The sequence below is a fragment of the Lolium perenne genome, chromosome 4 (genome assembly GCF_019359855.2).
Source record: "Lolium perenne isolate Kyuss_39 chromosome 4, Kyuss_2.0, whole genome shotgun sequence".
In the NCBI taxonomy this organism is placed as follows: domain Eukaryota; kingdom Viridiplantae; phylum Streptophyta; class Magnoliopsida; order Poales; family Poaceae; genus Lolium; species Lolium perenne.
In genome coordinates, this window is record NC_067247.2 from 57,030,771 (window position 1) to 57,046,400 (window position 15,630).

General features: G+C 46.0%; 1 protein-coding gene and 1 long non-coding RNA gene across 16 annotated transcripts; one reads left to right on the forward strand and one right to left on the reverse strand.

Annotated features, from left to right (window-relative positions):
* Positions 1-7,641: 7,641 nt before the first annotated feature.
* Positions 7,642-12,026, reverse strand: LOC127292613 (uncharacterized). Of its 15 annotated transcripts, none has more exons than XR_011742484.1 (7): positions 11,417-12,026; positions 11,243-11,324; positions 11,016-11,161; positions 10,622-10,927; positions 8,786-10,538; positions 8,046-8,487; positions 7,642-7,946 (listed from the first exon to the last, which is right to left on the reverse strand). It is a non-coding gene; the product is annotated as an uncharacterized lncRNA (long non-coding RNA). The 15 variants fall into 15 exon arrangements; XR_011742483.1 differs by lacking the exon at positions 7,642-7,946 and having other exon boundaries at positions 7,975-8,487; positions 8,786-10,270; positions 10,438-10,538; XR_011742485.1 differs by lacking the exon at positions 7,642-7,946 and having other exon boundaries at positions 7,975-8,487; positions 8,786-10,270; positions 10,416-10,538.
* Positions 12,027-13,155: 1,129 nt separating this feature from the next.
* Positions 13,156-14,764, forward strand: LOC127292612 (uncharacterized). The gene has a single exon (XM_051322056.2). It carries the CDS (start codon positions 13,213-13,215, stop codon positions 14,479-14,481), a length of 1,269 nt encoding a protein of 422 aa, XP_051178016.1. The 5' UTR covers positions 13,156-13,212; the 3' UTR covers positions 14,482-14,764.
* The last annotated feature ends 866 nt before the right edge of the window (positions 14,765-15,630 follow it).

The following is a 15,630-nucleotide window of genomic DNA, read 5'->3' on the forward strand; positions in this document are numbered from 1 at the left end:
CCAAGCCTCTCATGCTTACTAAAAACTTTTCTAGCTTCTTTGGCTATATCCTCAAATTCTCGCACTAGGACTTTTAAAACAAAATCTCTCTTCTCTCCCCTCTCCATATCAGAAAGTGTAAGAAACATGTGTTGTATCATGGGGTTGAGACTAATAAATCTAGCTTCCATCATGCGTACCAAACAAGCAGAGGCATCTTCATAAGTAGGGACAGCTTTTGCCAGGGGTATATCTTCAAGATCTTCGTGCATACTAACATGGATGAAAAATTCTTCTATATTATCTCTTCCAATTATAGACCCTTGTCCCACTGGTATATCTTTTAAAGTAAAATTAGGAGGAAACATGATGAAATAAGTAAAGTAGATGCAAGTAATTTTTTTTTGTGTTTTTAATATGGAGAATGCAAACAAGATAGTAAATAAAGTAAAGCTAGCAACTAATTTTTTTGTGTTTTGTTTTAGTGCAGCAAACAAAGTAGTAAATAAAAGTAAAGCAAGACAAAAATAAAGTAAAGAGATTGGAGGTGGAGACTCCCCTTGCAGCGTGTCTTGATCTCCCCGGCAACGGCGCCAGAAAACAGTCTTGATACGCGTACAACACGCGACCGTTGGGAACCGCAAGAGGAAGGTGTGATGCGTACAGCGGCAAGTTTTCCCTCATTAAGAAACCAAGGTTTATCGAACCAGTAGGAGCCAAGAAGCACGTTGAAGGTTGATGGCGGCGAAGTGTAGTGTGGCGCAACACCAAGGATTCCGGCGCCAACGTGGAACCTGCACAACACAAGCAAATTACTTTGTCCCAACGTGACAGTGATGTTGTCAATCTCACCGGCTTGCTTTAACAAAGGATTAGATGTATAGTGTGGATGATGATTGTTTGCAGAAAACAGTAGAACAAATATTGCAGTAGATTGTATTCGATTAAAAGAATGGACCGGGGTCCACAGTTCACTAGAGGCGTCTCTCCGATAAGAATAAGCATGTTGGGTGAACAAATTACAGTTGGGCAATTGACAAATAAAGAGGGCATGACCATGCACATACATGATATGATGAGTATTGTGAGATTTAATTGGGCATTACGACAAAGTACATAGACCGCTATCCAGCATGCATCTATGCCTAAAAAGTCCACCTTCAGGTTATCATCCGAACCCCTTCCAGTATTAAGTTGCAAACAACAGACAATTGCATTAAGTATGGTGCGTAATGTAATCAACAACTACATCCTTAGACATAGCATCGATGTTTTATCCCTAATGGCAACAGCACATCCACAACCTTAGAACTTTCAGTCACTGTCCCAGATTTAATGGAGGCATGAACCCACTATCGAGCATAAATACTCCCTCTTGGAGTTACTAGCAAAAACTTGGCCAGAGCCTCTACTAATAACGGAGAGCATGCAAGATCATAAACAACACATAGATAATAGATTGATAATCAACATAGCATAGTATTCTCTATCCATCGGATCCCAACAAACACAACATGTAGCATTACAGATAGATGATCTTGATCATGTTAGGTAGCTCACAAGATCCGATAATGAAGCACAATTAGGAGAAGACGACCATCTAGATACTGCTATGGACCCATAGTCCAGGGGTAGACTACTCACACATCACTCCGGAGGCGACCATGGCGGTGAAGAGTCCTCGGGAGATGATTCCCCTCTCCGGCAGGGTGCCGGAGGCGATCTCCTGAATCCCCCGAGATGGGATTGGCGGCGGCGGCGGCGTCTCTGGAAGGTTTTCCGTATCGTGGCTCTCGGTACTGGGGGTTTCGCGACGAAGGCTTTAAGTAGACGGAGGAGATAGGTCAGGGGGCCACACGAGGGCCCCACACGACAGGCCGGCGCGGCCAAGGGCCAGGCCGCGCCGCCCTGGTGTGTCACCACCTCGTGGCCCCACTTCGTGACTCCTTCGGTCTTCTGGAAGCTTCGTGGAAAAATAGGCCCCTGGGCATTGATTTCGTCCAATTCCGAGAATATTTCCTTACTAGGATTTCTGAAACCAAAAACAGCAGAAAACAGCAACTAGCTCTTCGGCATCTTGTTAATAGGTTAGTGCCGGAAAATGCATAAATATGACATAAAGTATGCATAAAACATGTAGATATCATCAATAATGTGGCATGGAACATAAGAAATTATCGATACGTCGGAGACGTATCAATGGGGCACAAAGAGGGAATGGGTCTGGGGTTGCTTGATGTGATTTCGATGCAGCTCCCCTATGCAAAGATTTGTTGCATACGTGGCTAGGTCATGCAAAAACAAAGGTTAGTCATATGTGGATTTTGGATACCGCGGACTTTCGATATGCTAGAACCTCGATTTTGGTTGCTGATATTTTGTGATTGCTCCAGGCGCCTGCTGCAAATGTTGTGTTCATGCTCCAAGTGGTTTCTTTTGATCGTACAAGGTTTGCTTATATATTGGCACGAGTGGTGCTTCTTGTCGATTATTTGCTGTGATCGATGGGATTTGTTGCATACACACATTCTTTTGTTGCATTTTTTTTGAAATGATGCGACTTTTAACTTTTTTCTAACACATGATAAAAAAATGTTACGAACATAAAAAAATGATTTTGCTAATTCTCAGCCGAATAACCTATAGTTGGATTTAGGTGCCAAGATCTGTGCAACCTGCTTCACGTTCCATTGTCTAGGAAGCGGCGTAGAATTCTCCAGAATTCTCCACACTGAGGCACTTTGGGGTACTATTGTTGCCACGTATTGCCATTGTCTAGGAAGCGGCGTAGAATTCTCCAGAATTCTCCACACTGAGGCACTTTGGGGTACTATTGTTGCCACGTATTGTGTGGGCTGTTCAATCGATTCCTTCAATTGCACAATCTTTTTTCCTTTATATTTCTTTTCTTTCTCCATTGCATTGCTCGTTAATTTGGTATTTATAATTGCTAATTGTACCTTAAGGTGCTACTTTTCTTTTGTCGTGGTAGACAAACGCTTGCTTTGGATATTCCTAAATTGTTGTATTGCGTTGTGATTTGCAATATCCGTGGGAGCTGCAATTGGTGTTACAACTAAGATTTTATGTTACAAATGGAGTTCCAACAAAGATTTCCTATTACAAGTGGGGTTGCAACTAAAATTTTCTGTTATAAAAGTAGGGTTGGAATGTATTTTTTTCACTTGCAAGTGGATTTGCAACTGAGTATTTTTCAATTGCAGGTGGCTTTGCAACTGAGTTTTTCTTTAGGTGTGAGTTTTTGTCCATTTACAAGGTCAGTTGTAATTGAAATATTTTCATGTACAAATGAGATTGCTATTGAGTTTGTTGCAATTGAGATTTTTGCAATTGCAAGTCAGGTTGCAACTCAGATTTCCTTAGTTACAAGTTGGGATGCAACCGAGAAAAAACGTGCTTAAATGTTGAATTTAAGTTGTGATTCGTCTTAGATGAAATTTGCAAGTGTGCTGTAACTGTAATTTGGTTACATAAACTACTTAAAAAAAATGGATTTGATTTTTTTTGCATGTATCACATTTTTGCCGTTGAGTTGCCACACTATGCCCCGTGCATACAATTGTAAAAATCAAATACAAACATCAAGATCCCGTAAAACCCCATGGCCCATGAGAAGAGTCAAGATGTAACGATTAACGGAAGAAACCAGTCTATAATGCATGTCATAATTTAAGTTTAAACTAAAACCAAGAAACTTATTATGGATAGAGGGGGAGGGGGTAGTTGATTAGCTATTTTGTGACACATGTACTCTCAAACTTTTTTTTTCTCTCGAGAAAATGCAAAGGACCTTTGCGTCTCATTTCACTAGAAAAATAGAGATGTTTACAAGCCTCCTAGGAGATGGGTTACAAGAAGTCCTAATGTATGTCCCATGTCATCGACAAGGCAACACGAAAGCCTAAGGAGTAAGGCCCAAAGGGATGCTTCTTCCTTGATCTTCTTGTTCATCAGGTTGGTGACACAGGGTTGTGCGCCTTCGAATAAACAATCGTTCCAGTCTTCTCAGCTCAAGTTGAGAACGTTTTATGTGATCAATTGCAAACCAACGCCGTGATCTTCTTAGCTCAGGTCTACCTATCTAGCAATCTACGCCCTCCAGTTTATTTTAATTGACTTGGATTTAGTACATTTTTATATTAATTTTGAGTCAATTATAAAAAGACCGGAGGTTGTAAAACGCAGACGCCGGTTTCCAGCAGGTACATCGCCATCGGTCACGCTCAGGGAGGAGTCTTATCCTCCCAACTAGGATTGCTGTCTGCGGACTTGGACGCTGATCACACAGGCATGCCGCTCGCTGCGAGGCTGAATATCAAGTTGTCCTTTATCGATTTGCCATCTCACAGCCCTTCGTCCACTTGGCGTCCTTCGCCAACCGCCAGAGAGAAACAAGCACACGACCAGGGTAATCAACGCTGGCACGCTGCACATGCGCTGCGGTAATTATCCAAGTAGCAGGTTCTTTTACCCGCAAAAAAAAATAGCAGGTGAAAGAACATTTCATGATCTCTAAGGTTTTGTGTGTTTGTTAACAACACCGGTGACAATTTAACTATGTGCTAAGTGGATTACAGATAGAGAAAAGATACCACGGGTAAATCTCGACCCACTCAAAAAGGAAGAAAAGAAGAAGAAGAAGCTGAAGGCTGTCCCTGGCCGGCACTGCCGGCGATACTGGGCCGGCACTGCCAGTGGTTTCAGGCCGGCACTGCCGGTGGCTGCACCCCGGCACTGCCGACGATTCTGGCCCGGCACTGCCGGCCTGCCTATCGACCTGATGATTTAGAAAGTTGGCCGGCACTGCCGGCGTCTCAAGGCCGGCACTGCCGGCGATTCTCCTCCAACGGGCAGAAAAGTGGTGGGGTATAAATACCCCTTCCCCTACGTTGGAAAGGTGCTCAAACCCTAAGATCTTCATCCACCATTGCTGAGCCACCAAGAACACCAAAATAGCCAGATCTCCTCCCTCAACCACCCAAATCCCTTGTGCTTTGGAGAATCGAAGGAGAAGACCCCGATCTACATCCTCACAGAAGCGTTTTTCATTTCCCCCTAATATGCTTGAGGGCCCTCTTGCTAGTGTTCCTCTTTGGATCCCTAGTTGTGTGTTGTTGATGTATTGTTGTTGATTGTTGTGTTGTTACAGATTTGGGAGCCTCCAATTTGGTTGTGGATGTGTGCCCCAAGAACCTTGTAAAGGCCCGGTTTCCGTCTCGAGAAAATCCCTTAGTGGAAGTGTGCTAGGCCTTCGTGGCGTTGCTCACAGGAGATCTGAGTGAAGCCTTCGTGGCTGTTGGTTTGACTTTCGTAGCAACCACACTCCTCCAAACGTAGACGTACCTTCTTGCAAAGGAAGGGAACTACGAGAATCATCTCCGTGTCTTCACGTGCTCCACTCTCGGTTACCTCTATCCTTTATCTCCTCTATATATTGCGTAACAATATCCTGCTTAGTCGTTGACCTTGTCATATAGGTAAATTCACATAGTTGCATATCTAGAGAATTTACCTTTGTGTCAAGCCTAAATTGAGAAAGAACTAAAAATTGGTTAGCACGTATTCACCCCCCTCTAGGTGCGGCATACGATCCTTTCGGCAGGTTCTTTTTTTAGTTTAAGTTCTCAATTGATCATTCATATTATCATATATCATCTAGTAATCATGAGAATAAATTAAATAGTTAATTACAAATCAACTGTGAACACATGTCTTATGATTGTCCATATTTTTGTTACATGCGTTCGAAAATTGTCCTACTTATATCGTGTTTCTTTTGAATATTCTGTAATGAAGAGAGATGGAGATATTGCATCCCTTTTCCGGAGACACGACCCAAAGAAGGCTGCCACTACTTCAAATTCTTCTTCGGTTGAAACTGTGGTAGAAGAGCACAGTCAAGTGCAACAATGCATAATTGAAGAAGTTGCAAATCATATGCCGCCACCACCACCGCCACCGCCAGTCTATGACATCAGTTGTCTTCCACATGATCCAGGTGAAAGGCAGCCCATTCAGAGTTATCCTGTTAGTGATCAAGATGCAATTCGAATAGCATATATTCTTTCACAGTTTTTCCAAAAAGGAAGATTGCAAATAGGGACCGTCCATTCAATTTTGTATGGCTTAATAACCATGACTAGCTTGAATATAGTATCAGGAATGATTCTATTTTGTTTTATACTTTCTACTAGTACAAATGCCCGTGCGTTGCTACGGGTACTCAAATTTTATTTCTCAATGCACATATATAATTCACAACTCAGTATAAAAATTCAAGAAAAAACAGGAATATCATAATGTACTACACCATGATATTACTTAACGCAATAACAATACAACATTGCCGTGCATCTGAGTGGTTTCAAGTTATAGGTCTTCTTGTTTTTCTTCCACGGTAAGTTCCACAAAATCATTCATATTTCCGCTTCCTGTAAAAATGAAATAGTAATTATAAGTTTTTAGAAATCAAAATAGAAACCACTTACGATGGTTGTAAGTGATATGTTATAAAAATGGTAAGTGTTGGGCGTCCCCCGGGGGATTTGATTTCCCAGCCCCCATGTCCCTGTGCTGACACGTGTCATTTTTGCTGCCGGGTAGCAAAAAAATCTCGATTTTGCTTCAGTGTAGCAAAAAAACAGTTCGGCCATGAAATAAAAAATAGACCGAGCTCGCCGGACAGACCACCGGAGCCTCGCCGGAGACCTCGCCGGAGTGCGTGTAGCAAAAACTTATGCTATTGTAGCAAAAATGGATATCGTCGGAGACGTCGACGGGGATCTCGCCGGAGAACTCACCGGAGACTCCGCCGAAGACCCAGTAGCAAACATATTTTGCAATTTTAGCAAAACCGTAAAAATGTTGTAGCAAAAAAGTTATTCATATGTTGCAAAATCCTCGAAGACATCAGTGGAGACCTCGCCTGCAACCGGCATCGCGCCGTCCAAGGTAGCAACGCCTGACGCCAAAGGTAGCAAAGCAGTCGTCCGCTAGTAGCAACATCGGAGGCCTAAGTTAGCAAAACCGGCCTCCGCCGGTAGCAACACCGAAGTCGCTTGGCAGGGGGTCAACCTCGGAGGGCTGCACGTGCAGGGAGTCCAGGGGGACCGGTCTTGCGGGGCGAGTTCGCGAGCAAGGCGAACCACAGACGGAGCAAGGGTCTCCTCGGCGGGAGGTTGCTGCCGCCGCAGATCTGGCCGGAGGTTGGAAGGCTTGGTAGCAGCTGCAAAACGACTACGAGCGGAGGCGAGCGCCCTGCTATAGCTTCAGGCTGCAGAGGAAGACGACGAGATAGCTAGGATTTTGGCCGACGACGACGGGCGTGGTGGCAGCCATGGCCGGAGCTCGCGGCGCGGGAGTCCGCTACAGGAGCACATGGTTGTTGGGAGCGAGGGAGTCCCGCGCCGGAGATCTGGCTAGATCTCTGCTGGCGGCGGCGGAGTCCGATGCCGGCTCCTCAGTGGGACGGCGGCCGGGTCTCGCTCGTCCACAGGCAACGGTGGTTAGCAGAAAAGAAGAAGATAAAAAAGACATGGTGGGGTCCACCCACGTGGCTTCCCTGCGTTTGCCCAGGCGAGGGACACGCGTCGCTTGCGGAAGCCGGGGTTGCAAGTCGAGCGATCCCCCAGGGGCATTCAATCATTTTCCTATAAAATTAGAGGGCCTCGGAATCTGTACCTAATCTTAAAAACCATATGCATTATACAGAATAATTGACAAACTTTGATGAACTCCGTCAGCATCTGCAATTCTTTCTCTTATCTTCATCTTTTCTTCAAACATTTTATCATCCCTAGTTGCTCCCTTCCGTGGAGTCCTCAAGAAGCATCACTAATCACTTCACCCTTTACCTCCCTCCTTCCTCCTCTCAGATCGACGGGAGCCATGGGCTGCAAGTAGAGGCGTGCGGATGGCAAAATCCATCGCACGAAGCTGCGTTGAGCCTGTGTGGCGACCGTGAGGAATCAACAGTGTAAACTATCACTAACTTTTCACGGAAATTCTTGTCAATAGAACATTAATAAGTAATATATTTCATATACATCGTCCTTGCCGTGTACGAGCATGTGACACTTTTAGGCCCAAGAGTCAGCCTGTTACATTTTGGATCACTTATATCCCATCAGATTTGCCAATTGAGCCAAAGGCGGCTACCCACGTCTTACAACTTTTCTTTGTCTTAGTCACTCCACCTCAGTGTGTACCTTCAAAAATAAAAGGTAAATATTAAAATAGGCTTTGCTATCAATTTAAGAGCAGAAATATAAAATAATTTATGTTTAAACATTGAAATATTTTTTTATAAAGTTAAGTTGATTGCATCTATTTCGACATCTGAAAGTGGATTGGTGAAATACAGTGTTGTAGAACACTTTGCCACCATCTCACAGATGAATGAATTTGAGGCATAATCTCCCTTATCTGGCCTGGTCCGTGGACCATAGATCCTTCATTCATACAACACCATATCAAAATAATTGCAACCTACAAATACGAAAATACAGGATTTGCTTCACTGACATGTTTCACAGGAGCATATCATTAAAATGTTAGAGAAACTGATCTAAGCACGTTTTCACAAAGTTACTCGCAAAAAAAAAACCATATAAGTTCAGACAAACATCTCCACACCATTATTACCGATTAACAACAGAGAGAAAACCGAGTTAATGCTACTGTATGTATGAATGCCTTTTTTTCTAACAAATGCTAAGGATTAGGTAAGCATCTGCATAGGGGGATTAGGGTGGAATCAGCTAGGATTGCAGTGATTGTCCCATACCTAGGTAAGAAGAACCGAGAGACTCCAAGTGCCAAGCTCGCTGCAAGTACAAAACTATACTTGGATTATTTCTCAAATCGCTAAAATCCTTGTAAAACATTAAACACTAAATCTGGCAACTCGGAACACAAGCATACAAGATGTTAAAAATCCTGAGCACATTGAACATTGAAATCTAGTAAAATAAATCTGTTACCATCTACCTGGAATCCTGGATTATTGCTCTCATCTCACCAAATAGATAAATCCTAGTCTTGCTAGTCAAGGGAGGCCATTTGGTAGCACTTCAAAAGAATCTGTATTTGCTGGGCAATGTTTCTGCAACTGCAACAGTTAGCTATGGGCTAAAAGTAATCAAACTTTCCAACAGAGTATGTAGGTGCATAAATTGTAGAGTAAAAGATGGAATGGTGCGGACCAAAAATATCTAATTCCAAAGAAAAATTAAAGATCTTAAAAATTTGACTGACAATGGTCCAGTAGCTCCATGCTTCAACTTAGATATCGGGCATTATTTCTGGATTTATCATGGGCTAAAATCATTAACCAAGGATTAGCAGACCTAGGTACCGTAATCACCTTACACATCGTAGGTACGTGTACACAGTAAAACTAAAAGGTAGCTGAGCTTTGCAATCCCGAACTACGTCCCCTGCACCCATCCTGACCAATAAAACAGGTACATATCACAAGTTGGAAAAAATTGAAATATGCCACATTACCTGACAGTAAATATATGCTTCGTCACTCCTTCTAAGGATATTTCACAAATCATGCTTCTCCAGAAACCCTACAATAGTTTCCCATATAGTGCAGAGTGTAAATAACAGTGACACAGAGTTTGCAGATTTTGGCAACTCTAGAGCCTGCTGACAAAGACAATGGGTATGATGAAACGTCCAAGTACATATACTGCTAAACAGATAAAACTATCATCCAATTTCAGGAATAGATAAAACTATCACTGTATATCCAGATCGTCACAAACAAACCTGCATCTGCATGAACAAGCCAAATAAAAGTCAGAACACTGTCCAAATTGGATACTTTATCACTCATCATTGGCTGATGACCTCGCTCTTTCCAGTATCACAAAAATCATAAAAAAATTCTTGCTTCAGTTACCTTCTTACTTATAATTCAATGTGTCATCTCATTCCAGCGAACACGAACGGTACTAACTGACATAGCCCTAAGTTACCATGAAGTATTCTAGGTGTAAGATATGCTTCTAATAGAAACCATGGCGGAATTCTTTCACATACATTCTGATGGATAATGACATTTGTGTTTTTTTAGTGTAGATGACACATAAAAGCAAATGTCAGATCAGTTAAAACGGAAAAGGGAAAAGAAAAAAAAGGAATTGCTCCTTACCCCTAGATCCCAGTCATTACAGCAACACGGGGGAGGCGCCGATATTCAGTCACCATTGGCCGACAACCTCAGGTAACGGCCGCCCCACAGAGAAGGAACGGAGAACAACTGAATCATAGAAGTAGCAGGCAATGAAAATCTATGGAAAAACTTCAAGACCAAAGAACATTAAGATAAAAGCTCACCAGACCATGGAAAACAACTAACATCGGTTTTGACAACCAAAGCTCTACAAAAATTAAAGGAAGCTAACCGCATAATATTTCTGGGTTTACCGAACATCAGGTCCCATGTTTTCTCCGGAATCATCCCCATAGTATAATCGCCGAATCTGTGGTGAGCAAGGTGGGTGGGGAGCGAATCTGCGGCCTTGTCTCTGTAAAAAGTTCAGTTATAGATTGAGCATGTCGTAGTGTTCGAGCAGAGGCCAGAGATAATGAAACGGAAAATTCCACCCACCAAGTCCTGACGCGGATGGCATATCTCCATTGTATAGAAACTAAGTAGGGTAGATGAGGAAGATGATCCTGGAGACGACCCCTATGCACCTCTCCTCGCCGTCGAGCACAGCCATACAAAACTGGTGGCGAAGAAGGCGTTGAGCTCAGCCATACAAAACTGGTGGCGAAGAGGGCATTGAGCTCAGCCAGCTTCTTGTCCGCCACACTTACTGTGTCTGCTTTAAGCGTTCAGCATTCCTCAGTAGCAACTCTGAATGTTGCATTTGAGATGAGAGCACATCATTGCCTTCATCGATGGCTGCAGCTATACGCAAAACATATATATTTTCAGTTAGCAAGTGTGCAGCAACCAAAAACCGAGAGAATCAGATCTTCTATAGCAGTCAACACACCTCGTGTGGATGTGCCACTGGTATGAGAGCATTCAACTTCCGCGGTTGTTATTGCATCAATCGAAGCAGCAGTCTGCTTATTCTTCAACCGCTCCGCGATGTCCTTCCTGATGCCGCATCCGGACATGTGCCTACCTCTGCTCCTCCTACAAACAATCTCCACATAGTTGGCAAAACTAACATAAAAATGGAATCAGAGAGCACGAACAAATCCCATGGGAACTCACAATCTGCTTTATGCTCTTCTCATCCTTAGTCTTGACCGTCTGTTACTCCACCGCGTAATTCAGCATCTTGCGGTATGGACACCTTAAAATGAAGGGGGGGCAATATTTCCGCATCAATCTATCCAAGACAAAATTGTTCGCGGGCAGGGTGATGGACATGGACTGACGACGAACCAGATGGTGCACGCAGTTGAGGTCGACCCGCGGGTCGTCGGAGCCCGGGCGGCAGGGTGCGAGCTTGACCTTGACGGTGATGCGGCGCAGCTTCTTGAGGTCGATGTGCACCGCCTCCTGGGACTGCCTCCTCGGCGTTGTGCCGGACGGGAACGCCGCAGTTGCCGCGGCCATCCACTGCCAGGTCGAGGCCGACCTGCTGTTCTACCACATATCGTGAACAGCGGCGGCGGCGACCTAACCCTAGCTCCCGCATTTCTCGTAGCACTACGCGGGAGAAGGGGTTGGGAGACCTCTCGTTGCGCACACGGTAGCACCATCCATGGAGCGATCGCCCTCAAGGCGAGGCGCAGCCCTCTGGCGCCGTGGCGGCGGGCGGTCGAGGAGGCGGCGGTGTAGATGGGCTGGTCGTTCTGTGGCTAGTAGCCTGGACTGCCGATCTGGACGAAACAAAACCATGAAAAAACCATAGCAAAACCGGTGCAGGAGAGGTGGACAAAAAAAAAGCCGACGTGGTGGAGTAGTAGAGAATTGGTGGGAGGGCAAAAAAAGTCCCGTTGAAAATATGCTTGACGAAAGGTATGACCGGAGGAAACAGAACCAGTTCCTCCTTTTTAAGTAGTAGAGATGCTACTCATTCAAAAAGGGTTACATTTATTGTTGATGGACGGAGAAACTGGAATATTGGAGATAAGCACTTGTGAAACATTTGTGTTCAAATGCACATAATGCAGCTCAAGAGAGATACATTGGCTTCAGAAATCCCAAGGTGTCAATTGATTATCACACTAAGAAGTGGAGGATCTTCGGCTTTACAAGACAAGGCCGACTTATTGTATCAAGTTTCTTTTGCACCAAGGACTGGCTTTTCGTCAACATGATAAAAGTGAAGAGTCTAGCAACATAGGAGCAGAAAATAGTGAAGAAGTCTATAAATATCAGGGAAAAAAATAGCGTTGGCCGAAAAATACGCTATTAACGCGCTAATAGCGCGCTATAGCACGCTATAGCGCCGAAATAATGTGGCGTGGCATGTCCAGAAACGCTAAGCGTGCTATTAGCGCCGAAATAGCTCGCTATTTTTTTCCATGGTAAATATGCTTTGAAGAATGCTCCAGGTAATCACATCTTAATTAGCCCCAACATAAAAAGGAGATTATTTAACGTTGTGCCGTAGAAACTAGAAAGAAAATAGTTGAAAAACTTGGTGATGAGCCCTATGCAATTTCAGCAGACAACATTCCTAGAATTCAACCAGATGGACGCAGAAGCTGATCGGCGTCGTGTCTGCGCCGACACGTTCATGGTATAAATTTGAGCTAAAAATGTGTTTCCGCGGATGACTCAATCACTTTGCATCGGGAGACAAGGACGGATCCTTTTATGGGCGTGATGGTGTACTTTGTACCGCTGAAATGCCTACAAAAATTGTAGACCTGCGTCGTGGTCACTCCTACTACTTTGTCTTGGGTGGAACTTTTACATCACGGCGTCACCCTATCTATACCGTCACGGGAAGAAAACGTCACCCTACCTGCAGGTATCGTCCCAGAAAAAAGAACAGTCACCCTAAAAAAGTCGAGTCATTTTTCCCGAACAAATGAAAAAGTGTGGCAGGGCGCAGGGCGGTTGGGCGGCTGACCTAGCCCTGCACGGCCCTAAACTAGCCCGCAATCCGCTACGGGCCAACCCGGCGCCGCCGCTCACTCACTCCCATAAAATCCCCTGCCTCCACACCCACAAAAAAGGTCAATCGACTCACACATACTGCGCTAACCCCGCTCCTCCCCTCCCCCATGGACATCCACGCCGCTCCACCGCCTTCCATTCCGGCCTCCTCCCACGCCGCCCCTCCTCCTCCCCCCGTCCCCTCCTCCGACGCCGACGCCGACTGCGACGCCACCCTCCCAGTAGATCTGCTCCTCGAGATCGCCGCGCGCTCGGACGTCGTCAGCGTCGTGCGCTGCGCGGCCACCAACAAGCCCCTCCGCCGCGCCATCCTCGACCGCGGCTTCCGCCGCCTGCTCTCCCACCGCGCCGCCTCAACCACCGGCTTCGACCCGGCCCTCCTCCGCGGCGTCTCCTACCGGCTCGAGGACAGCGAGGCCGCGCGCCCCGTGCGGGTGGTCCAGCCCATCCCCTCCACCGAGCCCTCCCTCGTCCGCTTCGACGAGCCCCTCGTCTTCGAGCCCGTGGCCTCCCGCGACGGCCTCGTCGTGCTCCGCCGCCTCCGCCCGCGCCCGCTCTTCGGGCAGTCCCTCGAGGAAGGCCCGCCCGGGAGCGTGCTCCGCGTCGTCAACAGCGTCACCGGCGAGACCTCCGTGCTCCCGTCCGTCTCCATCCGCGACTACCGCAAGCACGCGCTCATCAGCGTCGAGGACCGCGGCCGCTCCTTCGAGCTGCTCGTCGCGGACGAGCGCCTGCGCACCCAGATCTACTCCTCGCGGGACGGCGCCTGGAGCCCCGTGCGCCCCATCCACCTCCACCGAGGCTCCCGCCCCTTCCACGACTCCTGCCCCCTCGTCATCGGCCGAACCGTCCACTGGCTTTGCAACCCGGAACCGCTGCCCCCGGGGCGGCATCTCTCGGGCCCGGAGCCCTACATCGTCGCTATGGACGTCGACACCTTGCAGGCCACCGTGATCGATCTTCCGCGGGGCTGCACTAGCAGAATGACGGCCTCCATGAGCCACCGGGGGCTCCTCCTGGCCGCCACGGTCGACGGGAAGCTGTTGGTTGTCGTCTCCGAGACCCAGGTGATCTCGATGTGGACGCTGTCTCCCCCCACGGAGGAGGACCCAAGCCTGCCCGGCACTTGGAGGCGGCAGGTGCTGATAGACAAGCAGGATTGGGGTGTGCACAGCTCGGTCCAGTTCGAGGGGTTTGGCCAGAGGAGCGGCACTGCTATCCTCTACATTGGTAGAGTTGGGCTCATCCGGCTCAACGTTGCAACCAAGGAGGCGCACGTCGTGTTCTACCGCACCGAGACCGCCTACGTCTCGCAGGTTTGCCTGCATGAGATTAATCTGCCCTCTCTGCTCCAGGCCATGAAACCGTTGAGCTAGATGATGCTTATGGATAAGTTTCCGGAATGTCTTTCGATTCAGTTCTTGTTGTACTGTGTGTATGCTTAGAGCAGATGTTTTAGCTCTAAGCTGTCGTGGCGCTTGGCCAAATAGTTCTAAAAAGGAAATGCTGCTGAATTTAGTATATGCTTTCATAGTTTGTCGTTATGCTGTTATAGTGCTCGCTGGCAATCCATCCGTTCATCCTGTAACATAACAGTTTGCATGTACCATTATGTATTTCAGCCAGTTGTCAAAATGGTAATAAAATGTGTTTACCGTATTGATTCCATGCTCACTCTGGCACGGCAGCATTTGGCTGCTAGAGTTTGCTTCGAAAAAGTATACGTGCTACCGCCGCGGATGGTGCTCCTGGAAGAAAAAGATCAACGCTTAGGGGGTACTTCCACATTGAACATTTGCAATCAATGATGATGGCTGCTTCATCTTAGAGGTGAGAAGAGGTGAGCTCATTATGTTCTTCCAATCTGATTGTGTTCTCAATTCTGTACTGCCATTCTCAGCTAAATTGTGTTCTTCATGCTTCATAGTCTATTTTTTTTAATCTAAGCCATGAAACCGTTGAGTTAGATGCTTATGGATAAGTTTCTAGAATATTTTCTGGTTCAGTTCTTGTTGTACTGTATGTTTAGAGCAGCTGTTTTAGCTATAAGCTACCGTGGCACTTGGTAAATTTAGTTCTAAAAGGAAATGGAGTCACTCCTGAATTTAGTATATGCTTTGATAGTTTGTCGCTATGCTGTTAGTGCTCGCTGGCAATCCATCCGTTGGTCCTGTACAATAACATTTGCATGTACCATTATGTATTTGAGCCAGTCCTTAAAATGGTACTCCTGTAAAATCTGTTTACCGTATTGATTTGATGCTCACTCTGGCATGACAGCCTTTCGCTGCTAGAATTTGCACTGAAAAAGTATATGTGCTACCGCCGCCGATGATACTCCTGTAAAAAAGATCAATGTTTAGGGGGGTACTTCCACATTGAAGGAAGCTATTGTGGCACTTGGCCAATAGTTCTAAAAGGAAATGGAGTCACTCCTGAATTTAGTATATGCTTTGATAGTTTGTCGTTATGCTGTTAGGGCTCGCTGGCAATCCATCCGTTGATTCTATAAAATAGCAGTTTGC

What these genes read in the sequence shown, in the direction of transcription:
- LOC127292612 (XM_051322056.2), top strand. Translation starts at nt 13,213, where the DNA reads ATGGACATCCACGCCGCTCCACCGCCTTCCATTCCGGCCTCCTCCCAC.